This window comes from Hypanus sabinus, chromosome 4 (genome assembly GCF_030144855.1).
Source record: "Hypanus sabinus isolate sHypSab1 chromosome 4, sHypSab1.hap1, whole genome shotgun sequence".
Classification (NCBI taxonomy): domain Eukaryota; kingdom Metazoa; phylum Chordata; class Chondrichthyes; order Myliobatiformes; family Dasyatidae; genus Hypanus; species Hypanus sabinus.
In genome coordinates this window covers 125,210,469-125,226,750 of record NC_082709.1, presented here as the reverse complement: position 1 = coordinate 125,226,750, position 16,282 = coordinate 125,210,469, and the positions used below count along the sequence as shown (strand labels likewise).

General features: G+C 40.6%; 1 protein-coding gene across 1 annotated transcript in view; it reads left to right on the top strand.

Moving 5' to 3' along the window:
• Nucleotides 1-16,282, top strand: part of ltn1 (listerin E3 ubiquitin protein ligase 1) — a 119,125-nt gene that overhangs the window by 24,168 nt on the left and 78,675 nt on the right. Inside the window, exons 9-12 of the mRNA XM_059968094.1 lie at nucleotides 2,233-2,380; nucleotides 5,690-6,481; nucleotides 12,595-12,636; nucleotides 13,932-14,121. Of these exons, the coding sequence (XP_059824077.1) occupies nucleotides 2,233-2,380; nucleotides 5,690-6,481; nucleotides 12,595-12,636; nucleotides 13,932-14,121 (1,172 nt within the window). The remainder of the gene's footprint in view (nucleotides 1-2,232; nucleotides 2,381-5,689; nucleotides 6,482-12,594; nucleotides 12,637-13,931; nucleotides 14,122-16,282) is intronic.

The following is a 16,282-nucleotide window of genomic DNA, read 5'->3' as shown; positions in this document are numbered from 1 at the left end:
TATAACAGGATCATTATAACAAACAACATCCTATAGTGTTTTATCAACAGATGTTATTTAAAAAGACAGAAAGGGAAATTAGCTAAATAATTGATGGCAGAATGATTAGAGGTGATGAAAGACTAGTTTTGAATAGCTCTTTAAAAGTGTGACAAGGCATTGCATGAATGGAAAACTCTCATAAGTTAGACTCAACTATATGAAATGTGGTGCCATTGAAAAGTTCTGTGATTGGAATTCTGATGAAAAATCATGGAGCTGAAATTAACTTTTCTCTCCATCTGCTGCCTGACCGCCTCACTGTTCCTGTTAAGTTTTCCAAAATTTTTGCTTTATGGTCATGAATGGAATTCATGGAGTGTACTGAAAAATAGTGAGAATGAGGATTAAAGAACTCGATTTAGTTTCACCTCTTACTTGGCTAATTATTACTGAATCACCTTTAAAGTGCTCTTAGAATCAGATTAATCAAACATGAGTTTGAAAGTTTTTGGTTTTTTTTACGGGATTTCTCTGTTTGAAATAACAAATCTTCTCTGACAGGTACCAATGAAAGTGTCATTTAAACAATGCTCTTTAAGCTCATCTACAGTATGTATAAGCAATACACAAAATGCTGGAGGAACTCAGCAGTCCAGGCAGCATCTATGGAAAATAATCCAGTCCACGTTTTGGGCCAAGATCCTTCAGCAGGACTGTTGGAGGATCCGACCTGAAACGTCGACCGTACTCTTTTCCATGAAAGGGTCTCGGCCCGAAACGTCAATGTACTCTTTTTCTTAGATGCTGCCTGGCCTGCTGAGTTCCTGCATCATTTTGTGTGTGTTGCTTTGATTTCCAGCATCTGCAGATTTGTTCTTGTTTGTGCAGTATGTATAACCTTGATCGTTGTTTTAAGCACACATTTACTATGATTTGAGCATAAGAGATTTGGATGACTGTAATAGAAATACAAACCAGATCCAACAGTTAATTTCAATTTGCCTTTTCAGAGAAATGAAAATGTAACAATATTGCAGCCAATCTATTCCAGCTAGCCACACGAAGATAATACTATTAAATATATGTTAATTCTTATCTAAGTTCTCATGCTGTGTAAAATATTATGAACGTAAAATGTTGAACATTTTTATCTAAGGTGTTTAAGAGAGCGTGAAGGGGATGGAGGGATATAGATCATGTGTAGGCAAGTGGGATTAGTTTCATCTAGCATCATGGTCAGCACAAACATTGTATTCCTGTGCTACACTGTTCTATGTTCTAGGAAAGATTCCACTTTGCCTGAATCGGTATAAGCATAGCAACCATAAATGCAGATTTTATTTGCCCAGCTGCAGGCTTACAGCTGACACCGTTTTATGCAGGAACTAAGCCCTACTGATCTGAATAATTTAAGATTATGCATCTTATTACTACAGGATATTGGCAGTTTTCTCACTGATTATTCAAGTGCAACTGTCCTCTTCAGGGTGCTTTTGAACCAAATGAGAAAAATAAATTCCCACAGAACGTCTGCTTCACTGATGTTGGGAGCTTTAGTTTCATGTTGCCAAGTGCCCCCAGAAGACTTTGGTACAGTCTTTTGTGATCATTTTGTGTCTTGAATCTCCCTTAATTCGTATTGACATCCCTGCAGCCTCTTCTCCAACCCCCCACCACAGTTTGCAGTTTCTGATTAATGAAAAAACTATACTTAAGTAGCTTAATTACTTAGTTATGAATTTTCAGTGAGGTGTGATGTCTCTGCTTATCCATTGGCCTTTTAGCATGGAATTGTGTTGTGCATATGCTTGGTGAGGCTTATCCTTTTGGTTGGATTTTATATACATCATTTTAAATGAAAATAGTCCAATTCTTTACTTCCAGAACAATAAACTTGGCTTTGGCCCGAGGCATAACTCGACTTCGTTTTAAATCAATGAGATTGTCACAAAAAGGTAATTGAATAGAACTTAAGAACCAAGTTGATCAAACAGTTGAATAAATTTTGAGGACAAAAGCAGTGTGATTTTGGGGAAAATGCTTGCATTGATAATAAGCACATTTTTCTAATTGCAAGACAAGAGCAAATCTTTTGTACAGTCTATTTTAAGTAGAGTTATACAGCATAGAAACAGACCCTTCAAACCAATTGGCCCATGCAAAACAAAATACTCAGTTGAAACACCAATAATAAAAGCTAATTTCAGGTAAAGTTGTAAGATACGATTTAGCGTACTTTGTTTTGATTAGATTACTGAGTGAACGTGCCTTGATGAGCCATTCTGAGAGTTCAGCAATTGTGGCTGCAATTATGGAATGTTTACGTTTTACATTACACCAGAATCTGGAAATGAATGAGGATCAACAGAAGCTCCAACGGATGCTCATAAATGATCAGGTATGTGAGAAAAGCCAAGGTGTAATCTTTCTTGGCAGGAAAAATTGCTAAGAATTGTCTTGCTGCGATGGGAAAAATTTTAAGGTGAGAAGTTGGAATTTGTGACATTTCAGTCTACAGCACTATACACTTTATGTAGTCCTGTGTAGGTCTGTAGTCTAGTGTAGCTTTCTCTGTGTTGTTTTTTTGTACATAGTTCTGTCTAGTTTTTGCACTCTGTCATGTAACACCATGGTCCTGAAAAACGTTGTCTCATTTTTCCTATGTACTGTACCAGCAGTTATGGTCGAAATGACAATAAAAGTGACTTGACTTGACTTGACATCTTTAAAATACTGTGGTGCTTTGAAATCTTCGTTTTTTTATTTTATTATTTTCCTTTATTCAATTCCTTCTACTTGGAAAATATTCTAGACTAAAGGTGAAATTAACCAGCTATTTAACCAGATAACTGTAGTTTTTTTGTTTGTACCTAACGGCTCTGATTACAGATGGACCACTTGCTGTGCAGATTATCTTCAATTATCTCTCTTTGTTGTAGTATATATTCCAATATATAATACAACACCAAGAGTAGACTTATATACCATCATGACTATTTATCTTGTTTCTCACATATTATTACACGTTATTCTTTCTGTTAATATCCCTGATATTATTTGTCTTTAATTATCGTTTCAGCTGAATATAATTATTAACATCATATATGATATTAGAATGTCAGGATGTAAAGTTGTATTCATAGCAACATGTACAACAAGCTTGAGGAACTCAACAGGTTGGGCAGCATCTGTGGAAGTGAGCAATCAACGTTTCATCAGGACTGAAGAGGGAGGGGCAGAGGCCCTATAAAGAAGGTGGAGCGAGGGTGGGAAGGAGAAGGCTGGTAGGTGCCAGGTAAAAAACCAATCAGAGGAAAGATCAAGGGGTGGGCGAGGGGAAGCAGGGAGGGGATAGGCAGGAAAGGTGAAGAAGGAATGTAAGGGGAAAGCACTGTGTAGGCGAAGAGGGCAGAATCATGAGAGGTGATAGGCAACAGGAAGAGGAGGCAGAGTGAAACTGGGATGGGGGAAGGGAGAGGGAGGGAATTACCAGAAGTTGGAGAATTCGATCTTCATGCCAAGGGGCTGGAGACCACCCAGATGGTATATGAGGTGTTGCTCCTCCAACCTGACTTTGGCCTTATCATGGCAGTAGAGGAGGCCATGTATGGACATATCCGAATGGGAATGTGAAGCAGAGTTGAAGTAGGTGGCAACCAGGAGATCCTGTCTGTTGTGGTGGAAGGAGCGGAGATGCTTGACAAAGCGGTCCCCCAATCTGTGTCGGGTCTCACCAATGTAGAGGAGGCCGCACCGGGAGCACCAGATGCAACAGATGACACCAACAGACCCACAAGTGAAGTGTTGCCTCACCTGGAAGGACAGTTCGGGGCCCTGAATGGTGGTAAGAGAGGAGGTGTAGGGACAGGTGTAGCACTTACATTTGCAGGGATGAGTACCAGGTGGGAGATCTGTGGGGAGGGACGTGTGGACCAAGCGGTCACAGAGGGAGCTTCCCACTTTCTTCAGACCAAGAGTGTAGCTATGGACACTCGCATGGGCCCCAGCTATGCCTGCCTCTTCGTGGGTTATGTAGAACAGTCTATGCTCCAAATCTATACTGGTACTTCTCCGCAACTTTTCCTTCGCTACATTGACAACTACATTAGTGCTGCTTCCTGCACCCATGCTGAGCTCGTCAATTTCATTGACTTTGCCTCTAACTTCCACACAGCCCTCAAATTCACTTGGTCCATCTCGGATACTTCTCTCCCCTTTCTCGATCTCTCGGTTTCCATCTCTGGAGACAGACTGTCCACTGACATCTTCTATAAACCCATTGTCTCTCATAACTACCTCGACTATACCTCTTCCCACCCTTCCACATGCAAAAATGCTATTCCCTATTCCCAGCTCCTCCATCTCTGCTGCATCTGCTCCCAGGATGAGGCTTTCCGTTTCAGGACATCTCATTTCTTTAAGGATCGTGGTTTCCCTTCTGCCGTCATCAATGGTGCCCTCACTTGCATCTCCTCTATTTCCCGCACTTTGGCCCTCACCCCATCCTCCCGTCACCACAACAGGGACTGTGTTCCCCCTGTCCTCACCTACCACCCCACCAGCCTCCGGATCCAGCATATTATCCTCCACAACTTCTGCCATCTTCAACAAGACCCCACCACTAAGCACATCTTTCCCTCTCTACCCTTCTTCGCTTTTCACAGGGATCGTTCCCTCCGTGACTGCCTGGTCCACACGTCCCTCCCCACCGATCTCCCACCTGGTTCTTATCCCGGCAAGTGTAAGTGCTACACCTGTCCCTACACCTCCTCTCTTGCCACCATTCAGGGCCCCAAACAGTCCTTCAAGGTGAGGCAACACTTCACTTGTGAGTCTGTTGGGGTCAACTATTGCATCCAGTGCTCCCGGTGCAGCCTCCTCTACATCGGTGAGACCCAACGCAAATTGGGGGACTGCATTTTTGAGCACCTCCGCTCAGTCCGCCACAACAGACAGGATCTCCTGGTTGCCACCCGCTTCAACTTTGCTTCACATTCCCATTTGGATATGTCCATATCTGGCCTCCTCTACTGCCATGATGAGGCCAAACTCAGGTTGGAGGAGCAAAACCTCGTATACCGTCTGGGTAGTCTGCAGCCCCTTGGCATGAACATCGAATTCTTCAACTACTGGTAATTCCCTCCCTCTCCCTTCCCCCATCCCAGTTTCACTCTGCCTCCTCTTCCAGTTGCCTATCACCTCTCTCATGATTCTGCCTTCTTCGCCTACACAGTGCTTTCCCTTTACATTCCTTCTTCACCTTTCCTGCCTATCCCCTCCCTGCTTCCCCTTGCCCACCCCTTGATCTTTCCTCTGATTGGTTTTTCACCTGGCACCTACCAGCCTTCTCCTTCCCACCCTCTCCCCACCTTCTTTGTAGGCCCCCTGCCCCCTTCCTCTTCAGTCCTGATGAAGGGTCTCAGCCCGAAACATTGACTGCTCATTTCCACGGATGCTGCCCAACGTGCTGAGTTCCTCCAGCTTGTTGTACGTGTTGCTTTGACCACAGCATCTGTAGTGTACTTTGTGTTAAAGTTGTATTCATGTCTGTTTTCCATGTGAACATGATAGGTTGATCAAATATTTCAGAGATGAATATTTTTGCAAGACATAGAAAAGAATTTGAGTGCTTTATATGAAAAATACAAAGATCTTCTTTGCAAATATAAATTCAAAATGAATGCGTTTACCCTATCTTTCTTTTTAGTTACTACCTCTGCTCCATTCTGCTTTGAAGAATCCCAAGCTGCAAAACAGTGCATTTTCCCACCTGGCAGATACCCTTTTGTCCTGGGAAAGGCAAGCTAATAATCCAGAAATAACAGAATGTGCTGAAGCATATCAAAGACTGTTACCCTACTTTTGGGATGGGCTTTCTCAGCTTTGTATGTCTCAGGTGAAAAGTGCAGAAGCTGACAAAAATATATTGGAAGGAGTGTCCTCCTTGCTTACATTGTTAAAAAATCCTGAGAGGTCTCAAAAATACATGCTTAAAAAGAAAGAAAAGGTTAAGTTTTTTAACAAAGAAGAAACTACGAATAGTGAAACTAACAATGGCAATCATCAGGAAGAATTAAATTTTGAACCGACAAATGTGCTGAATTCAGAAAATTCTCAGCATTGTAATCCTTCCAGAACTGTACCTTTGGAAGATCTAGTTTGTAAACTGGCCAAACTCTGTATAGGCTTTATCAGAAGAGAGAACTCTGAAACTTACCTTGCATTCTTGGCTACACTGGTCAGCTCCTTTCCATCAATGAATTTATTTACAGTTTTGCTGGAAAATGATAATCAGGGGAATACTGAACTTTTCCCTGAAGCAAATAATGAAGTCAAAACAATGGCATCTAATCCTGCTGTGCAATTTCTGAATCAAAAGCTGTTAATCTGGATGAAGGAAGACAAAGCTGATTTCAGTTGCCTGATTGAAATGCTCTACAGTGTTCTTCACTGCTGTCAGAAGAATGTGAAGAACATGATACTTAATCAAATATCTGAGGTAGGTGTTTTCTCTCTTACAATATTTTAAGGTCGATCACTGGTTCTAAAATGTTCTTATTGCTACTTACGTTTTTCAAACTATGAACACATTTAGTAAGTATACAGCAGTTATTTTGGCATTAATAATCTTTATTTTGTTTTTCTTTCCTCTTCTCTGCTTCCATTGTACTTTCTATACTTTGTAATTTTACTTACCTCTTCTGGATGTTTCTACAGCATTTGTTTCTTTTTCATATACATTTTGAGGTGCCTTTAAGGAAGTAAAGCTTAGGATCAGTGTGTTCAAGATAGGTAGCAATTGCACTAGAGACAGGGTGGTGAAGTGAGCATTTTCAGTAGCTCTGAAATGTAAATGTAAGATTAAAGCAAGAACCAGAGAAATGAATATGGTCTGCAGATTAACAGGAAAAGCTGCAGTAGTACAAACATTATTTGAGTTTATCAAAGCAGATTTTAGTTCTTTTAGACTCTTCCTATTCCATTCAGGGATAACTCTTATGTCTCCACTGGGATATTCCTGCAAATAGGAGAACAGTCAGAATTAGGTTTATTATCCCTGACTCGTGTCATGAAATTTGTTTTATGGCAGCAGTGCAGTGCAAGGCATAAAAATTACGGTAAGTTACAAAAATAAGTAAAAAGTACAAAAGAGGAATACTGAGGTCGTGCTCATATGTTATAGACCATTCATAAAATCTGAAGGTGGGGGTGGGAGGAGGCTTTGCCTAAAACAATAAGTGTGGCTGTGGGTCTTCAGACTTCTTTACTTCCTCTCAGATGATAGTAATGAGACGAGGGTATGTTCCTGGTGGTGAGGGTGTTTAATGATGGGTGCAACCTTCTTGAAGCAGCGCCCCCTGAATATGCCCTCGATGGTTGGGGGTATTGTGCCTGTGATGATACTGACTGAGTCTACAAGCCTCTGCAGCCCCTCAGTGCTATGTATTGGAGCTTCCAAACCTGGCACTGATGCATCAGTCAGAAAGCTCTCCACATTACATCTATGGAAATTTGCAAGAGTCTTTGGTGATATATTAAATCTGTTGTTTGTCAGTGAGGCGAAGATCTGCACTGGCTGATAAGGATGTCGAGGATCCAATTGCAGAAGAATGTCCAGATGCCCAGATTTTGCAGCTTGTTGATTAGTACTGAGGGGGTGATGTTGTTGAACACTGCACTGTAATTGGTAAACAGTAGCCTGATGTATGTTTTGCTGTTATCTAGATGCTCCAAAGCTGATTGGTGAGCCAATGAGATTGAATCCACTTTGGACCTGTTGTGGCTGCAGGCAAACTGCAGCGGGTCTAGGTCCTTGCTCGGGCAGGAGTTAATTCTAGATGCTATCAACCTTTCTAAGTGCTTCATCACAATTAGATGTGAGTGCTACCAGACGATAGTCACTGAGGCATCTCACCCTGATCTTCTCAGGCACCCATATAACTCCTGCCATTTTGAAGCAGGTGGGAATGTCAGGCCACAACAGTGAAAGGTTGAAGAGGTCCTTGAACACTCCAGCAAGTTGGTCGGCACAGATTTTCAGTACCCTGCCAGGTACATGCACCATCAGGGCCTGATGCCTTGTGAGGAACACTTCAGCCTCTTGAAGTATGTTCTAACTTCAGCCTCCAAGGTGGAGATCAGGGTCAGTGGATGATCTGGGGATTCACACAGAGCTAATGTTATTTTCCCATTCAAAACATGCATAAAAGACATTAAACTGATCAGGGAGTGAAACATCACTGCCAATTATGTTGTTAGGTTCTTGCTCGCAGGAAGTAGTGTCATGCAAGCCTTGCCACAGTTGCTATCCATCCAATTGTATCTACAATTTCACAAGAAATGTTTTTACTGTGTACGTGTACATGGTCGAAATGACAATAAAAAGTGACCTGACTTGACTTGGTCTTGCAGACATTGAGTGTGATTTTGCTGCTGTGACACCACTCAACCAGCTGATCTATCTCGCTCCTGCATGACGACTCATCTCCATTTGAGATTTTACCAAGAGTGTCATCTGTGAAGTTATAGATGCCATTCAAGGTGTGGTTAGCCATACAGTCATAAGTGTGGAGAAAAAAGCAGAGAAATGAGTGAAGCATGCATTTTTGAGGATGTGCCTGTGTTGACTGTCAGCAAGGAGATGTTCTGTCTGATTCATACTGACGGTGGTCTCCTGATGGAAAAGTTGTGGATCCAGTTGTAGAGGGAGGTTTGGAGGCCCACATTTAGAGGCTTCGTGATTAATACAGAGGGGGTGATGGTATTGAATGCTGAGCAGTAATCGATACACTGCAGCTTGTCATATATTTTGCTGTTGTCTACATGCTCCAAAGCAGAATGGAGAGCCAGTAAGTTTGTGACTGCTGTAGACACTATTGTGGTATTTAGGCAACTTGCTGTGGGTTCATGTCATTGCTACGACAGGAGTTAATTTTAGCTGTAATCAACCTCTCAAAACACTTGTTTATGGCAGATGTGAGTGCTTCTGTTTGATAATCATTGAGGCAGCTCACTTTGGTACTAATATGATCGCTGCCCTTTTGAAGCAGATGGGAAGTTCAAAGTAAGCTCAAAGTAAGTGTTATTATCAAATGATATATATGTCACCACATACAACCAAGAGGTTAATTTTCCTGCAGGTATACTCAGCAAGTCTATAGAATAATAACTATAATAAGATCAATGAAAGATCAATCAGAGAGCAGAAGACAACAAACTGTGTAAATGCAAATATAAGTAAATAGCAATAAATAACGAGAACATGAGATAGCAAGATAGAGTCCTTAAAGTGAGATTATTGATGGTGGGAACATCTTAATGGATGGGCAAGTGTGTTTGGTTATCCCTTTTGTTCAAGAGCCTGATGGTTGTGGGGTAGTAACTGTTCTTGACCCTGGTGTTACGAGTCCTGAGGCTCCTGTAACTTCTACCTGATGGCAGCAGTGAGAAAGGAGCATGGTCTGGTTGGTGAGGATTTTTGATGGATGCTGCTTTCCTATGACAGTGTTTCATGTTGATGGGCTTAATGGTTGGAAGGGCTTTACCTGTGATGTAGCGGACTGAATCCACTACCTTTTGTAGGGTTTTCTATTCAAAGGCATTGGTGTTTCTGTACCAGACCGTGATACAGCCGGTTGATACATTCTCCGCTACACATCTATAGAAGTTTATCAAAGTTTGAGATGTCATGCCGATTCTCCATAGACTCCTAAAGAAGTACAGGTGCTGCTGTGCTTTCTTCACAATTGCACTTACGTACAGGACAGATCCTCTGAAATAGTAACACCCAGGAATTTAAAATTGCTAACCCTTTCCACCTCTGATCCTCCAATGAGGACTGCCTCATGAACCTCTGATTTCCCTCTGAAGTCTACAGTCAGTTCCTTGGTCTTGCTGACATTGAGTGAGAGGTTGTTGTAATGGCATCACTCAGCCAGATTTTCAGTCTCCCTCCTATATGCCGATTCATCACCAGCTTTGATTCAGCCTATACCAGTGGTGTCAACAGCAAACTTGAATATGGCATTGCAGCTGTGCTTGGTGTCACAGTTATAGCTCTAAAGTGAGTAGAGTGGGGGGGGGTGGGGTAAGCACACATCCCTGTGGTGCACCTGTGCTGATGGAGATCATGGAGGAGAGGTTGTTGCCAATTCTGAATTGACTGGGGTCTACAAGTAAGGAAATCCAATATCCAATTGCACGAGGAGGTATTGAGGCCAAGGTCTTAGACCTTATTGATTAATGTTAAGGGGATGATGGTATTAAATGCCGAGCTGTAGTTGATAAAGAGCATCCTGATGTTGGCATCTGTGCTGTCCAGATGTTCCAGGGTTGAGTGAAGAGCCAATAAGATGGCATCTGCTGTGGACCTGTTACTCAGGTAGGCAAATTGGAGCGGATTTAAGTCGCCTCTCAAGCAGGAGCTGATATGTTTCATCCCCAGCCTCCCATAGTACTTCATCATTTCATCACTGTGGATGTAAGTGCAGCTGGGCGATAGTCATTGTGGCAGGTTACCATGCTGTTCTGGTATAATTGAAGCCTGATAGAAGCATGTGGGTACCCATACTTTGAAGCGAGAGGTGAAAGATATCAGTGAACACACCAGAAGTTGGTCAACACAAGTCTTTAGTACATGGCCAGTTTCCCTGTCCAGTCCAGATGCTTTGCTTGGATTCACTCTCCTGAACGTAGCCTACACATCAGCTCAGATACTGAGGTCAAAGGATCATTGGAAAATGTGGTGGGTTCGTGATGTTTCCTCCATGTTCTTACAATCAAACGCCTTTGTCATTTGATTTAACTTTATAAGAGGTGATAGCATTCAAGCACTGCCATAACTGTTGAACATCCTTTGTTGATTCAAAATTATTCTGGAATTGCCACTTTACCTATGAGTTGGTTTTCCAGATATTGTACCTGGACCTCTTGTAACTTTCTTGGTCACCAGACCTGAATGCCGCTGATCTGACCCTCAGCAGGTTGTGGATCTCGTGGTTCATCCAGGGCTTCTGATTGGAGAAGACTGATTGATTTAGTGGGGACACACTCATCTGCAGCTGTTTTAATAAAGTCCGTTACAACCATGGAGTATTCATTCAGATCTCTAGATGAGTGCTTGAACACGAACCAGTCCACTGACTCAAAACAATCGTGCAATCATTCCTCTGCCTCCTGCAATCACCTCATAGTTGTCCTGATCTCTGAAGCTTTGCTTTTTAAGCTCAGCCGGTAGGCAGGTATGTACGTGAAAAGTCCAGTCATTTATTTGGCACAGGTTTTCAGTACCTGTCTAGGTACAGCTTCAGGGCCTGACACTTTAAGGGCTCGCCCTTTTTTTTTACCTTTTTCCAGATATGGTTTATTCAGTGAATACAACAGTACAATATTAAAACATTTAAACACTATGTATTACAACATTATTCATAGATTGAAATTATAATACAATCATCACAGTCAAAACACTTTGAAGCCCTGCAGATTGCTTGTTGACCTGGAAGTACTCCATTGTTTTTCCATCCATTTGATGTCGATTAATAGGCCGCTCATAACTTTGGTTTTCTTATTTGACCCCCATTTCCACTTCTTCTTCAGAGATTGGCCATGTCAATTTTTGTAGCATAGGTCTGCTTTGACTCCCATCATCTGCTGCTGAAACCGTTATTGATACCTTTATCACGGCTATTCATGTACTGAACATCTTCTATGACCTGCAAAGTTGAACTCATCCAAAGTTTAGATTTGCTAGTTCTCATTTAACCTTCTCTCCTTGTCCATGTTGATTAATATTAGGTCTGGATGTTTAAATATCCTAAATTGTAAACTTTTCTCAGCATGTTCAAATTCTGTCTTTGCTTTGCTCTCCCTTTCTCCCTCTAGAGCCTCTGGCTCTAGACCTTTCCTTTACTTGTTATTCTAGCATCATTGATGGATATGCCTGATTGATTCTAGCTGAGATTTCCTTTATAAACCTCTGCTTCTGCATCACCCACACCTCCTTAAAAACTTTGTATATGTACATCACTCTGAATAAGCATTTATTTACACTACCTAAATAAGCTTTTCTCTCTTTATTTACTTTTATTTGATATCTCTGAAACATCAATGTTTAAGTGTCAGAATCCAGTTCATTATCACTGACTTAGATTATGTGAAATTTGTTGTTTTGCAGCAAGAGTACAGTGCAAAGACATAAAATTACTGTACATTACAAATAATTACATAATGCAAAAAAAAAGGAGTAGTGATGTAGTGTTCATGGGCCACTAAGTAAGCTGATGGAATAGGGTAAGAAACTGTTCCTGCATCTTTGAGTGTGGAGTCTTCAGGCCTCTGTACCTCCTTCCTGATGGTGCAGTGAGAAGAAGGCATATCTCACATGGCGAGGGTCCTTAGTGATGGATGTTATCTTCTTGAGACACCGCCTCAAAGATGTTCTCAAAGGTAGGGAGGGTTGTGCCTGTGTTGGATTAGGTGGAGTCTACAGCCCTTTTCACCTCTTGTGATCCTGTGTATGGGATCCTCCATACCAGGCTCTGATGGAACTGTAAATATGAACTTTGTTGTCATTTTACCTTTTTTACTGAATTAACTTTTTTTTTTCCTTTCTAGATGGAGCAAGGATGGCGCATCTTATTTCATGTTATAGAAAAGGTAATTTTTTATACATCATTGTGCTAAATTTCAGAATATAATTTCATTAGCAATAAAATAACAAACTTGATATTATTTTCATAAGCTTAAGGTGTTAAGTGCTACATAAATTTGTAATTAAATTTGCACGTATGTATTTTGTTTTCAAAGAGGTAGCAGACAATTTAAGCTATGTTTGTGAGTGTCATCAGCCTCTTACTTAAAATATTCAAATTGAAACAAATTTGAGCTAAAGAATTCTTTGTAGTCAATATTAATCTAAATTACTTGAAATAATTTACATTGGTTACTTACAGCACATTCAAATTTTTATAACTATTACTTGTTTTAAAAGAACAAATTGCACTATAGTAAACCATTGTTTTTCTGATGTTTGTGCATTAGGAATTTTCGTGCAACTGGCAAAAATTTCCAAGAATGTTAAACTATTGTACAAGATTTATTCAAAAACTGTTCAGCCTTAAAATATAGAATTGCGGTCTAAAACATTGTTATTTAAAAAGGCGATGAAACTTTGTTTAGTTTAGCAACTCCTTTAAAGGATTATAGATAGAATACTAATATATAATCTGTTTTTTGTTGAACAATTCTCATGTGACTGATACATTCATGTAGCTGGTGCCCCTTGTTCTCAACTGATGCTGGATGGTTAAGAATGTGCTGAATTGATACAGTCTATTCTAATACAGGTTTCCCCCGCAATCCGAAGGTAGAGCGTTCCTATGAAATGGTTTGTAATCCGAACTGTCGTAAAGCGAAGAAGCAATTACCATTAATTTATATGGGAAAAATTTTTGAGTGTTCCCAGACCCAAAAAAATAACCTACCAAATCAAAGCAAATAACACATAAAACCTAAAATAACACGAGCATATAGTAAAAGCAGGAATTATATAAATTTACACCCTATATAAAATAGAAATATTGTAGGTACAGTGTAGTTTCACTTATCAAACTCGGAAAGGCAGTGAGCCAAAATTGATTTGGAGAAAAAGAAATCGGCATGTACATGCGTATGTACGCACGTGCATACGCACGTACACACGTGCGCGAATAACTGCCCGCACAAGGCTTCACAGTCATTGTAGTCTTTCTCGGGGTAAATACACATATAAAGTGGGCGTCTTTTTTTCGTAAAAGCGAAAATCCTCTGGTTAGCAAAAACAGGTACTAATGTAAGATTTTCATAACAGCAAGTTGTTGTAAATCAAACGTTCGAAAAGCTGGGGCCACCTGTATTGGCAATATACATTGCTTTGCTTTGTACTACTTTTATTTCCAACCTGTTTGTTTCAGGCATGTGCTGATCCTGTCAAGTATGTTGCGATTGCTGATTGGTTAAAAGGAGATGTTCTGGGAGAGAAGCTGGTTTTGTTAGCTGATGACCTCTGTACAATAGAAGTGACAGCAGGTTCTTTGCCAAGAAAACCTGACTCGAGTAACTTGATGCTACTTGGCTTTGCTCTATCCAAACACACCAACAATGGTGAGTACAGAACTCTTCAAACATGAGCTCTTTAAAACTATTTCCTCATGTTCAGTAATCTTAACTGGACAGCAGTTTAAAATTGTAATATGGATTTAATATAGTGGATAAAGATAATTTATTTTCTCTGAAGGAAATCAGAACAAGGGGGTTGTTGGATCTGGTGTTGTTATGATCCAGAGGTTCTTTGGACATCAAGAATGAGGTATAAAACTTGGGGGTAGCAGCCTTTCTATTAGGTGTCATGAGAAGAATGAATGAAGAGTGGAGAATAAAGAAGTTGTGGTAGTCTTTATCCTAAAGACTATCTCAGACTAGACAGATAAAGAACATCCCAGTGTTGAGAGGTAACTTATGAAAAAGATTCAGTGATGTTGTACAGGCTGCAGAGAAACAAAATACAGGACTAATGAAATTACAATTATTGAAAACTCTCTGAACAATTACACGCAAACAGGTGGTGTGTGTGTGTATCTGACCATGGACTCATCTGCACCCACCTGCCTTTTCCCCATAACTCTTAATTCCCCAACTATGCAAAAATCTATTGAACCTTGTCTTAACTATATTTATTGAGGTAGCCTCCACTGCTTCATAGGGCAGAGAATTCCACAGATTACCACTCATTAGGAAAAGCAGTTCCTCCTCATCTCCATCCTAAATTTACTCCCTCAAATCTTGAGGCTATGTCCCCTAGTTCTAATCTCACCTACCAGTGGAAACAACTTTCCTGCCTCTATCTTATCTATCCTTATCATAATTGTATATGTTTCTGTAAGATTTCCTCTCATCCTTCGGAATTCTTGCGAGTACAGTCCCAAGCAACTCAATCTCTCCTCATAGTCTAAACCCCCTCATCTCTGGAATCAACCTGGTGAACCTCCTCTGCACTGCCTCCAAAGCCAGTACATCCTTCCTCAAGAAAAGGACACCAGAACTGCACAGTACTCCAGGTGCGGCCTCACCAGTACCCTGCATAGTTGCAGTATAACCTCCCTGCTCTTAAATTCAATCCCTCAAGCAATGAATGCTGACGTCCCGTTTGCCTACTTGATAGCCTACTACACCTGCAAACCAACCTTTTGCAAATCATGCACAAGTATGATTCCTTCTGCACAGCAGCATGCTACAGTCTTCTACCATTTAAATAATAATCTGATCTTCCATTTTTCCTTCCAAAGTGAATGACACGCTCAAATAAGTGATTATATAAAAAAATATAAGCAAGCAAAAGAGCACCAGCAGTGTCATTAGTTGAACTTTCTAAAACTGCACCATTGTTAAAATTTCTCTGATGGTTCTGGCAAAACCATATGTTGGGAATAAAATTGTTGCTAAAAGAGCCCCTTCTGAAATGATCCATTTATTTCTGGACTCAAGATGGAAAGATAAAATTTGTGTATGTTTCACAGCAGCAAAAACATCACCCAAATAGCAAGATCCCGACTAATTACGTAGGAGAGAGATGTAAGCTCCATTTCCGCACATGAGATACATATTATTCCACAAATGTAAACCATTTCTGATGGTCTGACAAGAACCTTCTGAGCTGTAATATTCTTAAGACTGAGATTGATAGTATTTTGTAGAAGTACCCACCAAGCATTTGGAACAAAAACAGGTAAATTGAGACAATGTACAGATTAATTATGATTAAGTTGACCAATGGATTCGACTCCAGGAACCTGAATTGCAGGATTCTCAAGTTCCTGTGTTCTTTTATCGTGTTAGTTAGTTCATTTGCATTGCTTAACATGAGCAAACAACAGAGGTGGAATTATCAGCAGAAAATCCTTTACTGAAGGCAGTAACTCTCAACAGCAGTATCGGGTACAATAGTATACATTGGCTACTAAGTGGTATTCTGAATGAAATTCTGGTTTACTGTATCAGGTGCTCCCAATGTGGCCTTCTCTACATCAATGAAACCCAACATAAATTTGGGGACTGTTTTATTGAGCACTTTCAGTTGGTCTGCCACAAAATTGCTTTTTTTTCCCAGTTGCTAACCATTTTAGTTCTACTTCCCATTCCAAAATCTCAGTCCATGGTCTCCTCTACTGTATGATGAGGCACTCTCGGGTTGGACAAGCAGCACCTCAAATTCCATCTGGGTGGCTTCCAACCCGATGGCATGAACATCTATTTTTTCTTATTTCTG